Source organism: Ciconia boyciana, chromosome 15 (genome assembly GCF_034638445.1).
Source record: "Ciconia boyciana chromosome 15, ASM3463844v1, whole genome shotgun sequence".
NCBI classification, from domain to species: domain Eukaryota; kingdom Metazoa; phylum Chordata; class Aves; order Ciconiiformes; family Ciconiidae; genus Ciconia; species Ciconia boyciana.
Genome location: NC_132948.1, coordinates 9,021,996 through 9,042,748, shown reverse-complemented (window position 1 = coordinate 9,042,748; position 20,753 = coordinate 9,021,996). Strand labels below are relative to the sequence as shown.

At 34.2% G+C, this 20,753-nt stretch overlaps 1 protein-coding gene across 1 annotated transcript in view; it reads left to right on the top strand.

The window, feature by feature from the left end:
• The first annotated feature begins 28 nt into the window (after positions 1-28).
• KNTC1 (kinetochore associated 1) overlaps positions 29-20,753 on the top strand; it is a 40,888-nt gene continuing 20,163 nt past the window's right edge. Inside the window, 36 exon segments of the mRNA XM_072879948.1 lie at positions 29-136; positions 478-615; positions 727-847; positions 1,252-1,367; positions 1,715-1,787; positions 2,398-2,475; positions 3,004-3,038; positions 3,273-3,383; positions 4,283-4,376; positions 4,729-4,781; positions 5,070-5,182; positions 5,891-5,945; positions 6,606-6,704; positions 7,812-7,855; positions 7,969-8,034; positions 8,135-8,210; positions 8,875-9,000; positions 9,095-9,184; positions 9,732-9,797; positions 10,296-10,357; positions 10,794-10,905; positions 11,663-11,806; positions 12,037-12,093; positions 12,176-12,277; positions 13,382-13,498; positions 13,994-14,137; positions 14,430-14,528; positions 14,982-15,085; positions 15,247-15,352; positions 16,044-16,178; positions 17,288-17,407; positions 18,205-18,274; positions 18,350-18,417; positions 19,066-19,358; positions 20,016-20,188; positions 20,379-20,476. Of these exon segments, the coding sequence (XP_072736049.1) occupies positions 484-615; positions 727-847; positions 1,252-1,367; positions 1,715-1,787; positions 2,398-2,475; positions 3,004-3,038; positions 3,273-3,383; positions 4,283-4,376; positions 4,729-4,781; positions 5,070-5,182; positions 5,891-5,945; positions 6,606-6,704; positions 7,812-7,855; positions 7,969-8,034; positions 8,135-8,210; positions 8,875-9,000; positions 9,095-9,184; positions 9,732-9,797; positions 10,296-10,357; positions 10,794-10,905; positions 11,663-11,806; positions 12,037-12,093; positions 12,176-12,277; positions 13,382-13,498; positions 13,994-14,137; positions 14,430-14,528; positions 14,982-15,085; positions 15,247-15,352; positions 16,044-16,178; positions 17,288-17,407; positions 18,205-18,274; positions 18,350-18,417; positions 19,066-19,358; positions 20,016-20,188; positions 20,379-20,476 (3,552 nt within the window). The 5' untranslated portion in view covers positions 29-136; positions 478-483.

Below are 20,753 nucleotides of genomic sequence, written 5' to 3'. Positions count from 1 at the left end.
AACAGTGCCGTTCGCGTTTGGAGAGAGTTTGGCCTACGCTGCGACCCGTAGCGGTAGCCAGGACTCCCGCCAATTTGAAAGCCTGAAGCGGCTGAGGGAGCACGGTAGTGGTTTGTCACCGGCCTCCCAGGCCGCGGTGAGGAGATGGGAAGGCAGCTCGCGGCCTTTGTGGGCAGGGGTGTCCGCTGCGTGGTGTGGAGGGCTCTCTAGCACTGAATTTCGTTCAGCCTCGGGCGCGAAACTTGTCCTCGCCAAGCTGAGTTCAGTCGGGCCCGCTGGGGATATCAGCTGGGAGCCACATTGCTCTTGCGACTTAACTTCGACTTTTCTAAAGGCGCAATTTGCCTTTAGGAGGCTTATTGTACTACCCTTCCTCCTAGACGCAGAATCACAATAGAATAATAAAATCAATAACTTGTCATATAACTTTTTTAAAGCTCTCTGCTTTACAGCATGTTCCTTAAATGTTTATCATAGGTAGACATGTGGAATGATATTGAACTTCTTGCAAATGATGACACAGGGAGTGAGCAGCTCCCTGTAGGTTTAGGACACGAATGTGGAACTGCATTGTACCAAGTGGATACACTACTTCAAATCACATCATCAGAAAAGGTAGCATTCATCAAAGCTGTGGTTTAATTTTTCTTAATAATTATCAGAGCTTCTATGTCATATTTTCTAAAGTGTTTCAGTTATGATGTATAACAACCTTTTTCTTCTTAGGTCTGCGTTAATCCGCAGTTGTATGCATGCAACTCAAGGGATGGCAGTATTGTTGTTGTTGACAGATCGGTGGCACTTCTTGACAGTACCGGGCAGTCTCTTCAGATGCACATTCAGTTTGGTAAGTTCATTCCTTTGGAATTCCACTGGAAGTTAAAACTGACTTTTAAAATATATGTGTTAGGTTTGTATAGGAAAATATAGCAAGTATCTTGCATATCTAACTAGCCTGTAAAAGGAAGTATTATAATAAATACCTAAGTAATAAAAAGTGATTGCTGATTCTGTATACAATTAACTAAGTATTTCTGTACAATTCAATTAGAATGCTCACTAACTTTTCACTGAAATGGGAATAATGGATACCAAAACCACTCCCTGTATGCCCTGTACTTTATTTAATCAAAATAAATAATTTTGATGAAATCTGGGACACTGTATTGACAATTCCTGTGTTTCAAATATGATTGTCTATTAATAAAAACCAAATCTTAATATTTGACATTTTGCCATGGAACTTTTCAGATACTAATGTGGATGTAGTTGGTATGTGTCAAGAAAAACAATTTCTTGTGGTCGGTGAGAGAAGTGGCAATTTCCATCTTATTCACATACCATCAAAACAAACCTTGCTGACCAAGGTACAGTAATTTTTCTATTCTAATTTTGCTGAAAACCTTTTGTTCTCAGAATTTATTGATTTTTTTTTTTTCCTTTCTTCCAAATATCAAAATGTAAACATTCTTGTGTTTTAAACACATATTCTAGTTTAAACAAACAAACAGATTAAAGGGATGCTTTTGTTCCCATAAGTAACAAATAAGCAAAATATATTTAGGAATGGCATGTATAAACAAGAATCAGTTCTTCATGAAAGAAAAAATTTTAAAGTTTGAACTGATGATCAGTATTTCAATTTTTTTTTTTTCCCCCCCCAAATAAAATACAGAATAATAGTCTAGTGGTCTTTATGTTGATTCTATTTTAGATTTTGGTTGAAAAATCTTCAAGTGAAAAGACTTACTTAAATCTCTTTATTGAAAAAGATAATGCAGATGCAGGTAAGAATTTGACACCCCCCCCCGTCTCAATTGTTGTGATTTTATTCTCCTTTAATATCTCTCAGGGAAAGAGACTACAAAATAAATAATGAGGTACAGCTTTACTTTGCATTGTACATATTAAATGCACTTTTCTTAATGCTTTCCTGTGAAGATATTTAGCTCATTAATTATTTTACAAATGTCATAGAAAACAACAAACATTCAGAACTCAATACTTCTTTCTTTTGAGACTGCTAAACATATGAAAATGCTCAAAAAGGAAGGATTCCTTCTCTCTCCTTCTATCAGACTTCAGATTTCAGTAGTTCCTGTTCTTCTCTAAGCTCCCTGTCACAATATAATGTATTTAAATGTAGTTTTGTCATGAAAATAGAATTTGCGGTCTGATGGATGCATACAAAAATCATAATTTCAAACAAAACTCTAAGATGTACAAACTTATTCTACTCTTCGTTGAAGGTGACAAAATTTTGCTTTAAGAATAGTCTAATCTATTAGTCAGATTATTCTTTTTGTCAGCTGTTTCACTGTCCTATTCATAAGCAAGTAGTGTCTTTACGGTTATTGAATACTTAAGTTTGAAATATTTGTATCGGATATTTTTTAGGTGTTTATCATATGTTTATTCTTACAAGCAATGGATTCTTCTGCATTATGTGTCTCCCACTTGCTAAAACACAGGAAGGTAGGATGATCTACAAGCCACTTGGGATTTCCATTTGAACAGGAAGACCTGTATTAAAAAAGCTTGTCCATGCATCTTTCTAGTGGGAATAAGATACTGAATTGGGATTTTCTATGTAATCTTACTTTGTTTTTAAAGGGAAACCGATATACAACTAGTTCTGTTATAAAATTATTTTTGTATTCTTCCAATAATTCCTTTAGCTTATGTTTCTCTCAGTCACTGCTTTAGAGCACGTACTGAATACTGTGCAAGCAGGATTTTAAGCTATAATCAGTCTTAACTGTACTGAAGAATATTGGGAATAATTTAAATTTTTAATGCTGTGTAAGTATAGTTATTAGTTAATTTTCTGTAACTCAATACTGTGATCAATAGAAATAGACCCTGTCAAAGATCCTGGCTAAAGTGTTTTTCAGCATAGTCAGGTTAGGATTAAACTATCCTATATGATGTTTAGTGGGTTTTTTTTCAATTTTGAAAAAGTTTATTTAACACTGATTTTTTTTTATTTTTATTTTAATGTAGCAATTGACAAGATGGATATGGTTACGGCAAAGAAAGTAAGAAATACCTGTTAGCTTGTTATGTATGTGTTAAGTGCAGAGTTTGTAACAAAATTTTGCTCTGTATATTTCATTGATTCCTTACCAGTTTATTATTACAACTCATAATTGTGATTATTACTTTTTCTATACATGGAGAAGTAAGCAGTTCAAGGTTTTATCCGCTGATTGTATAAACAACTTCTTTTCTTCCCCTTCTGTTTGCTTTCCCTTCATCTTCCACCCCACAAGTTACAAGGACAGATAAAGACAGCTTTCATTTCCACAGAAGAGTATCACAGCCTTGGCTGTCAGAATTTTGTGATAAGTAACTCAGTGAACAAAATCCATTTGATAATCGGGGTAAGTACTAAGAATATGTTTGTAACAACTGTTATGTGATCAGTTATGACATTTTTTGATCTGCAGCAAAATTTGTCTCTAGCTGGTTGAAAAAGAAGATAATAAACTTTTTGCACTAAGACTTTTTGTCTGTCATTTCCTTCACTGTAAATGTAAAGGTTATCAGTTGTGCAGTCTGTAGTTTTTCTCGTAAGGAAATAACTGTTGTCATTTCAGAACTTGCTCTGTTATGATGGGTGGGGGAAAAATATTTTCACCCTGGTTGCATGACCTTAGTAAATCACTGTGGTTCCTAGCCTGTACAGGCTAGTCTATTTATAGTCTCATCCTTGAGCTAGAGACAAAGCTGAAGTTGGCAGGAGTCTTCCAATCAGGTTCACATTCAACAAAGGCTTGCCAAAGTAACAGTCAAGGTCCCAATTGAACAAAGCCCTTAAGCATGAATTAAGTACAGGAACTAATAAAAAATAAAAATATAGACATATTTTGAAATGTTATTTTGGACTAGAAACAAGTTTTCTGAGTGCATTGACTGAAGCCTGTTGAATTAAATGCAATTTTTCTCAGTAGGTTCAGTGCACATTTCATTCAGGTTTTATGTTCTTTGAGAAGGGAAAGTGGATGTTTTGAAATATGGCATGTTTTTAGAAGAGCCAAAAATGTTTGGGGATGCTGACTGTAACAATTACTGTAGTACAGGCCAGTCTTGAAAGGAGAAAGGAAAAAGGCTAGATTAAAAATAAATAAACACATGTATTTTTCTGAACATCAACATTCACCAGGAGTAAAGTTTAAGTTAGTTTTGCAGCTTTCCAAGTCAAAGACCAATTGTAGAAGCACACCTGTCAATGGCCAGATTGCTAATGTACAACCCTATTTTACTTTGCCTTTCCTAATAGGGTAAAGGCGATTATGTACTCTCCAAGTGGGAGGTAGACACTACTAATAACCTGGTGTCTCTTCGAAGTTTTGCTGATTCAAGTCTGATCAAAGGTAAAGAAGAGGTTTTCTTTCTTTTTATAGACAAGTGTAGAATTCATATTTAATTGCAGAAAATACTAAGATAAATTTTCAGTTATTTCATTGTTTTTAGTAAATATGCATATACCAAATGGAACACTTCTTGTAAAGGTACAGCCAAAATGTATGCTTCAAAGTTGTTGAGTTTAACTTAGGTACGTAAATCACAATTCTGTTTAAGCTAAACTTTTCACAGTCCTAGGAAGTTCCATGAGGTTAACATCTGTAGGTTTCCAATGCTTGGTTGTACAGTTTAACATGTTTTTGCTTCAAATACATTTATCAGGAAAAGTAATAAATTTATGTGACTATGGATATTTTTTAGATGCAGCAAAACTTCAAGTTCTTGACAATCTGCTGTTTGTTTTAGATACAGAGGTATGTGTAATGATTTGGTTTAGTCTTTGTTTTACAAGGTTCTCGAACCAGCTTATAAAAATATTTTTTAAAGTAATAGCTTTAAAATATGTTTCTATAAAATAAAGATGCTTATATTTACAGAGGATCTTGATCTTACTGTGGTGGGTTTTTTTATTCTACTCCTAGTCATTAAGCTATGGAATGTGTTAATATTCTGCTCAAAAAAGACAAAAAGCATCTTCTGTGAAGAAAATATTAAGTCCACATCTGATTTGATTTTTTTTTTTTTTTTTTTTTTTAATCTAGAATATCTTAAGCATGTGGGATGTTTATTCTCTTACTCTAATTTGGGATTGGCCTTTAATACATATTGAAGAATTTCTTCTAAGTACAGAGTCAGATTCTTCTCCAGTGATATGGTAAGTAAAGCACTATAGCACCAGTTCTGAAAAGTGAAAAGTTACAGGAAATGTGCCACAAACACTTGATTTTCTGTGGTAGTGAATTTTTAGAAATCTTTGTGGAAATCTTTCAAGTCAGTAGGACAAAATAATTGGACTTGTAGGTATCCTTAGCTCTGTGTTGTAGAAAAGAAAACCATGGCGCTTTCTGCTTTTTCTTGGTTTATCTGTTGTTACTGCTAAGGAATCTTGTGTGTAACCTCTATCATTTAAGAAATGCTTGTCTAAAATAAGGTGTATAATATGGCTTACAAGTCTGATGTTATAAAAAAGCTAGTCTGTCTTTCAGGTAGATAAATAGTAAGATCTTCATTCTGCAGATGGAGAAGCCAAAATCTAGAGGTGTGTATATTGGTTAAAATACAAAAGGAATTAATGGCAATTAAGATTAGAAGACAAGACTCTTGGCTCTTTCCATTGCTCTGTGCCAGTTTAAAAAAATAAGAATCAGATCCATTTGAAAAGCTTAAAAATGTCAGAAGTTAAATGTATGTCCTCTACATGCTAAAACACTATTATTTTTGGGTGTACTATAGGGTATTCAGATGTACCAGTTTCCATGGAAAACTGAATTTTCTAAAACTCAGAAGCAAGAATATTTCACAGTTTTAAAGTAAGATTTATACAGTATATTTTGCTTTCTTTTTTCTCTTTCTTGTTCTGTAGGCAAGGGCTTGCCAATGTTAAATTGATAGTCATGACAATACCGGATAACAAACAGGTATAATCTCTTTATCTGTGTTCTGTTCCTCAGTTGTTATGCAGTCACTCACAGAAAAAAGGGTGGGCGGGAGGGGGGAGAAAAGAAAAGGAGATGGCTAAATATCTGGAGCAGACAGAATTCTCAGGAGCTCAAAGTCAAAACTGAAATGTGACCATCTATATATTAGGATATAGTGAGTGAGGGACTATTGTGATGTCTTACAGTGGTGACCAGGGCAAGCTGCCATGCTGTTTGGGTTTTTTATGGATTGTTTGGGGTTTGTTTGTTTGCTTTTTTTAATGGTAGGCAGACAGGGGAGAGCAGCAAAATATACTATTGTCTTACATACCTTCACGGATTTCTTTAGAGCAGTATCTACCTCCATGTACAGTCACTGGAGTTAACTGAAATAGAATGCCAGGATGAACATTATACAATTTTTTAAAATTAAACCTATCTAATTATTTATAATAGGCCTATATATAGAGGCAACATCTAAAACTTCATTAAACTTTCTCAAATTGCAGAGATCTGCTTTTTCATAAAAACTTATAGTGTCTTCCATCTAACTCCATAAGAATCCAGAAATGATTCTGCAAACATCACTCTGTCACCAGTGTATGATAAAAAAAAAAATTCTGACCTGTATGCTTGTTTGTTTTCCCCTTTTTTTTATAGATGAGAAGTCTAATGGTTTTTGCATTGCCCACTATGCAACTGCTCTATTCTTTGGAAGTATCTATTGTTTCTTCACTTGTTCAAAGTGGGATTAGCACAGTATGTTTCAATTATTTTTGTTGTCATTGTTGTTCTTTGAAGAAATATAGTTGTCTTAATAGGTATCATTATTAAAAAGGGTACTGTGTTATTCTTGTTAGATTAGAACCAATTTGTGCTAGAAACTGTGCAGGAACTGTACAAAGAAAGATTAAATGATGTCCCCAAAGGATGGAGAAAAAGATACAATATATAGCAAACTGAACAGTTTAATTCTAGGCCCAGGTCTATTGCAGTGTTTAATACTACTGCCAGTTGTTCTCACTGCTGTTACAGCTGAAAGCTGTATGAAGTTTTAAGTTCTCTTAGCACAGAAAAATGCTCTGGATTTATTTGGGATTTATTTAAGTTTAGATGAGACAACTACTTCTTTTACTGTTTAAATTGCTTCATCATAAGGATTTCAGCAAAATAAGGTCAAAAAAAACAGCAAGAACTTTATGAATTAGGAATGTTGTAAAGACTGGTGAAGCAGAGTGGGTATGTGAGAGGATACCAAGTCAGAAGTCTAAGCAGTGGCTCTTCATTGGAATTGTGAAAGTGGATGTAGTAAGTTCTGGATTTGATATGCAATTAAATACAAAGCTGATGAAATTGCTTGCCTTGTATGAAGCACTTGGCAGAAAAGATTATATATGCAGCTACATAGTGGAGAAAATAATGGCTAATATATCCCTTTTCTTTGATCTGGGATGATGAAATCAAGGTGGGAAATGCCAAGGCATATATTGCCTTTGTGGAATGTAGCACAGATCAGATTCTAAAAGATGTGAAGATGGATACAGTGTGACCTGCTTATGGCTTGACAAAATGAAAGAGTGTAATTTTGAGAAGATGATTCACTCATGTGGAGGGTGTACTGATGGTAATTGAACTGGGATAGCAGAGTGGTTTAGGTCTGAAGTGTCCAGTTAAGGCCCTCATAAATTTTAGATGGTGGAAATGATCCTGGAAATAACATGATAAGCACTTAAAAAAACCCAACAAACTTATCTGAGAGAAAAGCAGTAGTTTGTTTCTAGATTAAGAAACACTTAATGCATTACAGTGCTTTCTTATGACTGATTTCCCTTACCACCTAATGATTTCTGTTATTGCATACTACAGGATACAATATACTTCTTGGAAGGAATTCATGAAAAACATCAGCTGTAAGACAATGTTTTGTTTCTTACTAGATCATTATTATATAAAAATGGCAGATTACTTCTACATATAGTTGTTTCACAGTTGATAAACTCACATAGTCCCCTCTCATCCTCAGACCCTCTGAAGGCCCAGTTTCTGTTGTTGTGATGAGAAGCTTAACTGAAGCCTTGCCAGAAAACAGGTACTAATTTCCATGAAACACTATTTTATTTATTTTTTTTTTAAATCTGTGGTTTGGCATTTATATTGAAGTAGTACGCTTTACTTTATTTCACCCCTAGACTAAGTCGCTTACTTCACAAACACCAATTCACTGAAGCAGAGAATTTTGCTCTTCAATTTGGACTAGATGTTGAGGTAAGTTGTCCATTCTTGATAAATACATTTGGAGATTAATTAGTATAACTGAACTTACGAGTAATGTTCTTGCCCTATAGTCCAACAGAAAGTGTTAAAAATATTACAAATATAGTGGAATGTTACCTTACAAAGCAACTCGCTATACTTGAAAGCTGATTCAAAAGTAGATGACTACATGGTGAACTATGTTTTTGTTTACAATAACTAACAAACCTTGCAATGAGAAGTGGTGCAGAAGTACATCTTCTGATCAAAATAAGTGCTGCTGGATCAGGAGAAGGCGCATTTGTCCCTTTAAGTAGCAGGAAACAGTGTTGCTAAAAAAAAAAAAGAATTTTCACATGCATTTATTAACACATAGCCTGGCTTCATTGACTGATTTATTCAAATAATGCAATTTGAATGTTCCCTCTGCTTTTTTTGGTTTGGTTTGGTTTGGTTTTTAAAATAAAAAAACCAGGCTTAGCCAGTGAGATAAAAAGATACCACAATTGTTAGGGACTAACTGGTAATCCATTTCCGTAATGAAATCATTCAATGTACATGGACACACTTTATCTCAAAAACATTGTGAATGAAAACGTAGAATTTTCAGTTGAAGACTGTCTGCTTAAAACTTAATTGCTTAAAACTGAAAACTGTGTTTCTTTTTTTTAAACAGCTTGTGTACAAAGTGAAAGCAAACACTATTTTAGAGAAACTAGCTTCAGCTTCTGTTGAGAGTTATGGTAATGAAGTCTGGCTGGATCTTGTGAATGAAGCCAAAGAAAATTTGCAAAAAATTCAGGTACGTTTCTACTTCTACCTTCTTTCTCTAAAAAAAGTAATTCACATTACAAAGGAGCTTGGAATTAATTTCACTTGTTTCCTTATGCAAACAGGATAGCCAGTTTGTTGTGGATTACTGCATAAATGCTCCATGGCCACTGTATGAAACCACTCAAGAAATGCTGAACTATGCTAAAGTCAGAGTAAGGGGTTTTATTTGTTTAAATTGCTTATACTCGTCCATTCCTATTACATGTTTCTGTACAACTTGAGAGGGGGGATATCTTCAAACCAGTTACAGTCATTCAAAAAGTAAATGCATTATAAATTGTACCAAACATGAAGAAGCAGCAAGGCTTGTTCCAACCTTGTTCTTGCTATTGCTTAAGGGCAAAAAAGAGCTTACGGTTTTATTTTTACATCAGAAAGCAGGTTTTAGTGTTGAGTAGTAGTCTTTTGAAGTACCTTTTAAATATTAATTTAAGGACTAAAGCGCAAAATATGTCACCTTTTTTGTTTTAGTTGTTTTAGTCTTTTCTGCCTTATCAAACAAAATCAGAGAGATACATATTATCTGTCTGATCCTGCATACATGTAGAAATCCAGTCAGAATCTAACATTGTAAAATAAAGACTCCGGTTTACAGAGGTACTAAGTTTTCGCTCGTGTCTTTACTAAATTTGTAGTACTGTCTGGCATGTTCTGCATGTACTGAGTTGTCAGCCAAACTATTTCATGTGTTTGTTTCAGATCTTGAAGAAAGATGATAGAACCATTGCTCCATCATCTGATGGTGTTCCTGTATCCATAACTGAGGTGGGGAAAAACTTCTTGGCCCTGCAGCATCATATGATAAACAATTATGATGTAGAGTTTTAAAAACTGTACTACTGTTGAACTTTTTAAAAGTCTAAACAAGATTGTATTTTATAGTATGAAAGAGAACCACAGTAATGACAGGTTTCAGAAATAAGCGATTCCTTCAGTTGTAGAAAGATTCATTTTCAGATGCTCCAGAAATTGAAGGAAGAAGCTTTCTTAAGCGCTTTTAGGTATTTAATTTTGTTTCTTATTTAGTCCTATTGTATACTGAACAGGCCTCATCTACCTTCAAGGAGAATCAGTGTAAAGTGTTTACGCAATTGCAATTTTGGATTAGTGCTTTATTAAACATACTTATGTATGTAATTAACTGAAATTCTTGGAAAGTCTTCATTTTCCTCCATTCTTCTTCTTTGTGATGGTTATTCTAACCACGTAATATCACTGTTTGGTAAGCCAGATACTGACCTTAAATCTCTTGTCTGCATTCAGGTATTGAGAGCTCAGGCAAGGCTTACAACTTTTTATGGAGCTTTTGGACTAGAGAAATTCAGGTTTGTTTCTGTTTGTTTGTTACGATTTAAAGTAAATTTAATTGTAATGGTTAAGTATGTGCCATTGAAATTAAGATTTATTTATTTGTTTATTTATTTATTTCAATTTGAGTTCATTAAACTTTAAACACTTCCTTCTCTTCCTGAAGTTTCCCATCCTCTGGAGAAGGGAGAATGCAGAGAGGTTGAGTTATCCTGTACATTGAAAACATATATTCTCTGTTGCACATGCACTATCTTGTATAGATTTATTTATTTATTTATTTATTTAACATATATAGGAGGGGGTGCGATTTTATGCACACACAATCTAACACTACTGTTGTCTCTTACAGCATATAGTACTAGCTAGAAAAGGTTTGAGGTTTTCCCTGCCAAGTCCTTTAATATTGACATATAACAATAACAGAGTTTCTTTTCCTCCTCTCACTTCTAGTGGTATTGCTTGGACAGAATTCTTGAATAACGAAGACATTTTCAAGAATATCCTTTTTCAGCTAGAAGAAGGAAATTTATCTTGTGCACAGTACCTCTGGCTTAGGCATCAGGTGAGATGGCATAGACATCTCTTTGGTATTTATGGAGGATGTTAAGTCTCTCAAATTTTCCAGCCTTCTTTGACAGAATCAGACGAATGTGGTTATCAAACAGCTCTTCAAAGAAGCAAAGGTCTATGGCAGAAGCTCATCTATTACCACAATGATTACCTGTTCACCTAGCTCCTTAGAAGGCTGAAATTCTTATTGATTTAAGAATAAACTGGTATTTCTGATGTCAGAACACATATTTCTAGGTCTGAAAGACAACAGTTCTTTGATTTATTCTGTGGTGGTTATAATCTTCCATTCACTTTCTTGCAAGCACAGCTCTCAGAATTTTTAAGTCGACACTTGCTGGCTACCTTAAAATCCTTTAAAAATAATCACATAGACTCCTTACTCTGAATGACACATTCATAATAGTGGCTATGGGCTGTTATATTCTTTAGTGCAGGACTTTCAGGTCCATGTCTGTTGTTTTCTTAATAAGACAGAACTATAGAGCAAGTCCTAAAGTAATAGAACATGATCCTGCCACCGTAATTTGCAAAGGAATTGCTTCAATTAGGTCGTGTTTAAGAAGACCAAGCTCTAGTTTTTCTGAACAGGGCTATATTTTTTTTTTAAATTCCTGTCTATGATTACTGAGATTTTATCTTTGTATTTGTGAAATCTGTTGCTTCTTTGTATTAGTGAAACAGGTTTACAAAGTATCAGATAAACATACACTCCATATATCTGTAATTGTTCTGTTTTAACATTTTAGGCAGATTTTGAAAGCAGCTTTGATGAGAAAATGCTGGAGAACTTGCTTAATGCCATCCATTTTGCTGTTCCTTTGAAGGAACTATGTTTGTGGCTTAAAAATGTTGTGATCCCTTTCTTAAGAAGAGCTGTGCCAAAGGGACAGGTAAGACTGACTTAATAAATGCAAAATATAATTTTCTCAGGCTAAGATAATTTTATAGTCAGACCTACAGACTTTTATTTTTGAATGTCAGAACCTTGTTCCTCTATCTTTTAAAATAATTATTTTCCCTACAGTTTATCTTTTAAATGATTTATTTTAAAACAAATTTTTAATGGCAAATTTTGCTTTGATAGATAGCATAACTCTACTTATAACTGTATTTTTTTCAGAAAATATTAGCAAAATGGCTAGAACAAGGTGCTCGAAACCTTGAATTAACTGATAAGGTAAGTCATACTGCAGAAACTTTGTGTGTCTTGTATTTCTATATGTATAATATAGTTTGCTAATATCAATTATTTTGAACAGGCAAATTGGCCAGAAAATGGACTCCAAATGGCAGAGATTTTTTTTACGAGTAAAAATCAAGGTGAAATGGGACTGACAGCTTTTGTCCAGTGGACTCCTTTGGTAAGAAATGTAGCAAATATAAGGATTTGCTATGGAGAGACTTCAGAATATACACTCTGTGCTAGAGTTGGAATGGATGATAATTAAGTCACTATTGGTTTTGGTGAAGATTGACTTAATTCCATGAAAGGAAGGAACTGAGTTTCAATCTTCTTAGGTTTAAAGATTAAAAAAAAAAAAGTCAGTGCAACATTAATACCCTTTAACAGATGTATTAATAGTCTAAATATGAATAATATTCTGTAGCACACAAATAAGCCTGAGTACTACAAAACACTTAAATTTCAGTAAAGATACTCCTTATGAACTTAAATTAAAAACGTTTCTCATCTCTGTCAAAATTTTTGGAAATTAATTGCAGTTAACCATGTGTTATGGCCTGGAGAAAACAGGTATTAAAAATCAGCTAGCTGTAAGGTTATGAATACTGAATTTGCAAACACAAATAAATTATATATGTTATATATCCTAGGTATACTAGCATCTGTAAAAGTGGTAGTATGAAAGTGGAGAAAGATAAAGCTAACCAGCTGTGCATTTTAAATATTGGAAACATTGACATTCTATGTTAGTTAGATCTGCTGTCTTAAACTTCTGAATCCCAGGTTCAAAGTGCATAATGGAAAGAAAAGAAATTTACTCTAAGTCCCACTTTCAACATGTACTTGATTTTCTTTGTTGTATGCCATATAAAGGTAACAGTTCAGCATGTATATTCATAAAATCTTCAAGATGGCAAGGCATCAAAAATTGTTTGTGAGGTTTCTTGGAAAATCTCATGAAAAATAGGGTTCTGACTCCACAGAAAATGTCAGCAAGTAGGTGCATTGTTCCTAGCCGTTTGTCTTACCTGTCCTTAAGACTTTCAGTGAATGAAATGCTCATCCCTCTTCCCTGTGCAGGCTCTACATTGTTGTCTTCATATTTAGAAAGAATCTTTTCCTAGTATCTTACCAGAATCTTCCTTGCTGCATTGTGAGTCAACTACCCTTGTCTTATACCAGAGATGTGGAGAATAATATTCTTCCTGTTTATGACAGCCCTTTAATGGTCTTGAATATTGTAGCAAGTCTTCTAATGTTTCACTTCTAAACGCTGTTTCAGAGATGTGGTGACTGTGAAGAGGTACATAGGTTAAAGAAGCTGGTAAATGATTTACAAGAACTAATAAATCTGTACAGAAAATATAACTGCAGGCTGGCACTCTGTGATTTTGAAAAGGTAATTTTGCAGACACTTCAAAAAGTGCTTTTGAGTAGTGGATTGTTCTGAGAAGGAGAAGAATCTTGTAGCATGTGATTTAAAGTCAGACAAAAGAGGAATCCTGATGGATTGGTTGGTTAAACTTGTGTTCATAAGCTGCTAAGACTCTATGATATGTTGTGTTTGTTATAAATTTTGTTTCACCCATGGGTATAAATATTTAATGTGACAAGATACTATGAGAAGGTATGGCTTGAACTCCATGATTTGCCATTCATTACAAATCGTATATTGTGGAGCAGGCATTAGCGACAGAGAAATTGGAAATACAACTGAACAATAAGGCACTTTGTAAAAGAAAGCTTTTATTTGAGCTAAAGAGGGATGCTAGTTCTTGAAATAATTCAATTGATTTAATAGACACTGGATGTTGAATTATTTATTAGAGATGTAAAGGATCATGTACTAACACATGTGATGTTCTAACATGGCATTGTTCTACTTGCTGCCCAGGAAAATGCAACTACTATTGTGTTTCGCATGTTTGATAAAATTTTGGCACCAGAGCTTGTCCCATCCATTTTGGAGAAGTTTGTAAAACCCTACCTGTGTGAACATAATCTACAAAAGGATGAACTTCTTCTACAATATATAAAGGTATCCGTATTTTCTACCTTTTGAAGAAAGCTGTTTAAACATGGGTAAGCAGAAAACAAATCTGATCACCATTTTTATTCACACTTGAATTTTAGGACCAGCTTTCAGATTAGTTTACTCCTGTCAATGAACTTATTGATAGTTACTATTTTGGTAATAAGGCATTAGCAGATATAAGGGAAGATAGCCAAATCTGTTCCTTAATGTCCAAAAAACTTTAAATTTTTGTTTATATTATATTCCTATATTTTCTGAATTCAAATATCCTAATAATCTTTATCAAAATATACAGGATTTGCTAGAACGTTGTCGTACACGGTCCACTTCAGTATTTGAAACTGCATGGGAGGCAAAGGCAATAGCTGTCATTGGCTGTATCTCTGATACAGATGTAAGTATATTTTATGAAATAGGCATAAAGTGGCTCTAACACATCAGTTCAGAACGAAAAACATAATTTTACATAAGCATATGAGTACATTTTTACATGAGTGGTATGAGGAGGAACAAATAGTATGCTGTCTTTTTATTCTATCTTAGTAATCTTCTCCCATGTGATGTTCTTTGTTTGAGAATTTAATTGTAGTTTTGATGTCATCACATGGAAAACTCACCAACGTTAATATGTATAAAACTCAAGCTCCACAGTGTTGGAAATTACTATAAGCATTTTCTAATCTAACTTGACACATCATATTATGATAATGAATGCCCTTTTTGCAAGTGGAGATTGGGCCAGGAAATAGAATGCTTGCCTGAATAAATCAATCACATGTGAACAATACTTCAAGAGATTACCTTGAAACTTATTTTGAAAAGTAAACTCTTTATGTTCCTTTTACAGCTGAAATTTGATGCAGTTCTACAGATAATGCATGGTGCTATGGTACCATGGAGTGCAGCAGTGGAGCAGCTGGTAAAACAGCATTTGGAAATGAATCATGTCAAGTAAGGCACCATCCACACTCTACACCTCAGTTTTGTGTGTGCTTTCAATTAGAATTCTGTTTTGAGGGCGGGGGGAATACTGTGTCACTGATGTAGTAAGATGATTAAATCACACAGCTGTAGGTAGCAGACAAATTAATAATAGTCTGATTTGTCCATAGAGTAAAGTTACTGCAGGAAAGTTACCGACTGATGGAGATGAAGAAGCTTCTGCGAGCCTATGGGATAAGAGATACTAATCTTTTAAAGGACAAGCAGATGATAATGGTAAGTGATTAGCATTGCTCTTATTTCTATTAAACAAAAATCCCTACACTTACCTGCATGTATTTTCATGGGGTATTATAAGCCAGACTTTTCAAAAAATCTTAGCAACTGGTAGCTCCCATTTGTTATCAATGTCTGTTTTCCTTGTCTTGTTGGGACACCTTTTTTGCCTGAAAGCCACTCTTTTTTTTAAGAATTAGCAGATTAGCTTAGCCCAGCCTGATTAGCACAGCATTGATAATATAGTACTTTCGGGGGGGGGGGGGGGGGGGGAGAAAAGAGGAAACTAACAAAATGGAAGGCTAAGTCCTCTCAGGACTTGAGATCTGATTTCTCCTAAGGTCACAGTGAACAATACTTGGTGTTTTTTTTCTTTTGGGTTGGTTGTTTTTTGGGGTTTTTTTAGCATCTCCCCTTTATTAGGGAGAAAACATAAGTATTTTTTGGCATCCTGTGGAGCCAGATGAGTCCGCTGAATTTTAAGAGTTCCCTGGAGAATTCTCTTCCCCAAGCCCAATCTTCTCCCAGTTATGCTTTAGTCAAGTTTTCTCTAGACAAAAGTTTTAAACTTGCAGGTAACTTGCTTGGTATGAGCTGTACAATTACAATGCAGAAGCAGTGTGTATAAATTATTTCCTTTGTTATCCTATACATCAACAAACTAAAGTCCATATCTGTTTTCTTCTCACAGAGGCTAGTGAAATACATCCTTAAACAAGATACCCCTACTTCTTTGGAGGATGCTTTGAAAATTGTAGCAGCATATATGTTGCCCACTGTGGAAGTCTACATTCTGAAGATGATAGACCTGATTGACAAAGAAAGGGTACTAAAATACTTCATGTCAGTTGATCTCAGAATTTAAAGACACTGAAGCTTATTTTAAAAACAGGAGCAAGTTGTACTACTTGCTGAAATCTTATATACGGTTTACATACAATTTTTTCTTTTACGGTTCTATTAATTTTACACATAACTGCCTATACGTAACATTGAAAATGTTACCTTTGTCAGAGTTTTAAACATCATGAGACATCCTTCATCTGTGGCAAAAAAGGATGAAAATTATGACCCACAATATACAAGACAAGTTTGGAATTGAAGTCTCTACATATTTTCACATACTGTTTTTGCTAGAGTTGGTTTTGGGCAAGTTACTTTCTTGCCAACAACAAAAAAGATTCTTTCTTCTGAGAAATGCTTTCTTCTAATGCAACGGTACCCCACACGAGTACAGACCTGCCCCTTGAGTATTGAGAGGACCTGAATGTTTGTTTTGTGATACAGGGTGTTGAATGTTTATCTATTAGTATGAAGTTTTCTTCCAAGTTAATTTCAAGTCCCAGTTTAGCAAAAAACCCTGTTATCTTTAAATTACATTGATGTCCTAACTAGAAACATTTAACTTCACTTGCTACATTATAGTAGGTGTGATAACCTTTATACCATGTGGTTGTCCCTGGTTATGTTATTGGGATCTCTTTGACCTGAAGAAAAGGAGGCTTTTTGATTAAAAGAATCAAAATTAACTCCTCTGCAAAATCGTGTTTCTCATGTTAACGTTTGTTCTGCCTTATTAGCACATGGTATTCTTGATAATCGTACTGTTTTAAAAATGTTGCATAATTGCCAATGAACAAAACTGCTTTTTAATTTGCCTATTATAACCCTCAGTGAGTAAGCACATAGATTTTACTGAAAGCCTCATAGATTTAGTAAAAGCTTTTCAGGGAGTTTAAGGAAGTCATGTCATAGTAAATGTATTTTATAAAGAGATTTGAAGTTCATCAGCAGAAGATTAATCTTACTCGTCCATCATGCAACCATTCTATCAAAGCAAGGAAATAAACATAACTTCACTTTTCCAAAAGTAAATGCCATTTTCTTTTGATTATTTCTGGTTTACTTTTTTTTTTTTTTTTTTCTCCCCTTCAGGAAGAGGAATCCCTGACTTTGTTAAAATCTCTGAGTCTTGCTGAAGCTGAGAAAGTTGCGGAGAGATTGACTGTATGGGGAACACTGGTATTACAGAATAAAGCAGATAATTCTGAAGAGGTACCAAGTCATTTCACATTGTAAAGTGTGTGCACAAATTATTCTAAATACTATTCTTACCCAGATAATTAAAAAAAGTAGGGGATGCAAATGTAAAAACTGTGGCTTCCAGCAAAAAGGGATGATGAACTGGTCCTGCTTTGAGCAAGAGGTTGGACTAGATAACCTCTTGAAGCCTCTTCCAACCTGAGTTTATTCTGATTCTGTATACTATACAATTATTTTGTGCTGTTTTTAAAGGCATCTCCACACAGTGGCATGCCTATCTGAATTCAATTAATAATTTATAAATCCTGCTGCATTATTATACCTCTAGTCCTACATATTTTCCAGTTCTTTCTTTAGTTGCTTGGAAAACATCTATTTAAAAACTGTAGGTGTGGCTTTGCCACATACCAAAGTGGGCTGAAGTTTCACAGTTGACAGTACTCATTACTGTCTTGCAACCACAGAAGAGAATTCTTGTTAATGATTGTTTTAGGGAGTTATTCTGGGCAAGGGAAGGAAGAACAAAGGGAGAAGGGTGGATATTTTCAAAACTGTGAGAGCTAACAGACTGTGTGGAGTACATACATATTACAGCTATAGAAATAGCAAATATTGTATAAAGGATGCATATTTACAATAACTTTCTGTTCCCTTGCTTTTCAACTGGTTGTATCTTAGACTTGAGAATTGTTGCTTAAGACGTTGTAGAGCATTGCATAGTATTTTAATAGACTGGAAGCCTGAAAGTCACTGTCTGTTACTGGCAACATTTTGACCAAACAAAACATTAACCTCTTCCTTTCCTGCAGCGCAAAACACAAATGTTTATGACTAAGACACTCGTGGAAATCCTTAAATTCCTGTTCAGCATTCAAAAAGGTAAGCTACAACTTAAAAATCTTGCATTTTGTTTGTAAATGGAGTCAGGAAGTAATTGGTTTTGTCCTCCAACAGACAATCCATTGAAGAAAGATGAATGTGAAGCAAACCTAAAAATGTTTGAAACACTTGCTACCCTGCAGGTAGGTATCTTTATAGTTTCAAACTGCTTTTGATTTACTGTAGTTATTCCAATTGTTCTTATAACATGGATGATATTAAAAATTAATTGTATTTAGAACTTATATGCAAAAGTTGTTTTTATTATTGACTTCAAAGAGATTCAAAGGCTAACCTAGCAACTTAAATAGTGCCTGGGAAAGTTCCCAATTATTAGAACTCCGTTGCCCATTTAAACCAAAAAATTAGATACTCTCCCAAAAGTCTTAATTGCTAACACTTCAAAGATTTCATGGTAGAGTATGTTATTAAGGTCTTATTATGGTCTTATTAAGGTCTTATTATTTATTAAGGTCTTATTAAGGTCTTATTATTTATATGTTATTAAGGTCTTATTATGGTTTGTAAACTTAAATTATTTAATACAGTATTTGAGCACCCAGTATCCTTCAGGGTTTTTTATTTTGCCTATCTACTGCCTAGCAAAATTCTCTAATTTATTACGTAAATCAGTAATTGGTAGAAACTAGTAAAGTCAACTTCATACTGAAAGTATTCCTCTAAGAATGAAACAAGAAATAAAACCACTTTAACAACATCAGAAAAACCCCAATATTTTTAAAGGAACTTACATGAACACAAATATATAATCTTTTTTTTTGTTGTTGCAGGAAGATTTTGATATCTTTATTTCAGTCAAAGAATTTAGGAATCCTTCACTGATGTCTAGGCTTCTTGAGAAGCACATAAAAGCTTACGAAACTGTTAGATCTCTGTCAAAGCCTAGAAAAGTGCAAACAATGAACTGTAATTCACAAGATGGTAAAACCAAGAACCGTTCTACTGAATCAAGGTTGTATAGACTGGCTTTGCTCCTGCAAAGGTCAGAGCAAGAACTGGGAGAAAAACTGGCCTTGAGAGCACTAGATGCTGGAAAAGTTGAAGATGCTGTAAAAATATGCAGGTAAAACTGCAGGGGTTTTCAAGATTATAACTTTTAATGAGCTTTTCTGTATTATTTCTGATACTTTGCAGAAGTAAGTAGATGTGGAGCAAAGGAAAGGGGTTTTTTTAGATTTGTTTTCTTTTTTTTCTAAAAATGAATGTTTAAGCAATATGCTTATATTGCTTGCATGTAATGCTGAGTGTAGAGTTAAGTTGTTGTCTCTGAAAATTGCCATTGTTTTTTGCCATAACATGATTACTAAGTAAAAAGATTCCCTACAGTTTTATAGTAAGAGATAAGTAAGGCACAATGTGAAATAACCATTATGAGAGCTTCTCGGCTTACACAGATAGAAGAAAACTATTGTACACTGACTAAACATACCACATCATGGTTTCTAGCTGGTCTCTGCCTCATGCTTAGGTTGTCAGATAATTTAAACTTAGTACCACCTCCCCCCAAAAGAGATCAGATGAATATATTTATTATTATTGATGTGTTCTGGGTGCTTTGGTATATATCTCTATTTTTTCACTTCAGTCACAGAAGTTTTAGTTGCAGTGAGTCATCCAGGTGAAATAAGTAAAAGAGAATTAAATAATTAGAACAGAATGTGGCCTTAAGTAAAAGCCCTAAGGACTATTTTTTTTATTTTAATATCCATTTTTTTAATAGGGACTTCTATGAAAATCACTGTAATGAAGAAACAGGGAAGCTGCTGTTTTCAGCATGTCAAAGGCTTTGTCATATGTTGGGAGCTGATGTTCCAATGATCACTCCTAAAGATATGAATCTTCCAGCGGTGATCTATGAAATGGCTTGCCAAGCAGCTACAGTATGTAGTCCAGGTAATTACTGTTATCATTTATTTGTGTTCATGTTGGGAATCCAACTTTCCAAATGATATTTAATAAACATGAAAACAAAGTCAATTTCTATATATGCCTCTGTAAAAATAGATGCTGCAAAAAACTGTTTCCTTTTAATAGCACATATGACCCTTCCTTTCATATGCTAATGATCTTAATATTTTTACAGATTTGCTATTAGATTCTCTGGAACTATGTAAATATACTTTGGTTGCCAAGGAAATTTACAGACAGTGCCAAATAGAAAACTATGGATTTACAGCAAAGGTATTTTCTGCTAACTCAAATATATTTTTTTAATAATGTAATGTCTTGATTGACTGAATAGTGTTCACTGTACATATTTTTTTCTCCCATCGCTCCAGCAATATTTAATCAGTTTGTTTAAAAAGCAAACAACAACAAAACCCCATACAGCTCTACAAATAAAAATTTCCCTAAATATGTGTGTACTTCAGCATAGAGAGTAAACTGATTTGAGTACTAAAAGCAGTGCAGCTGTGGCACAAGCACAAGTAGCATTCTCCACTTACATTTCAGTATA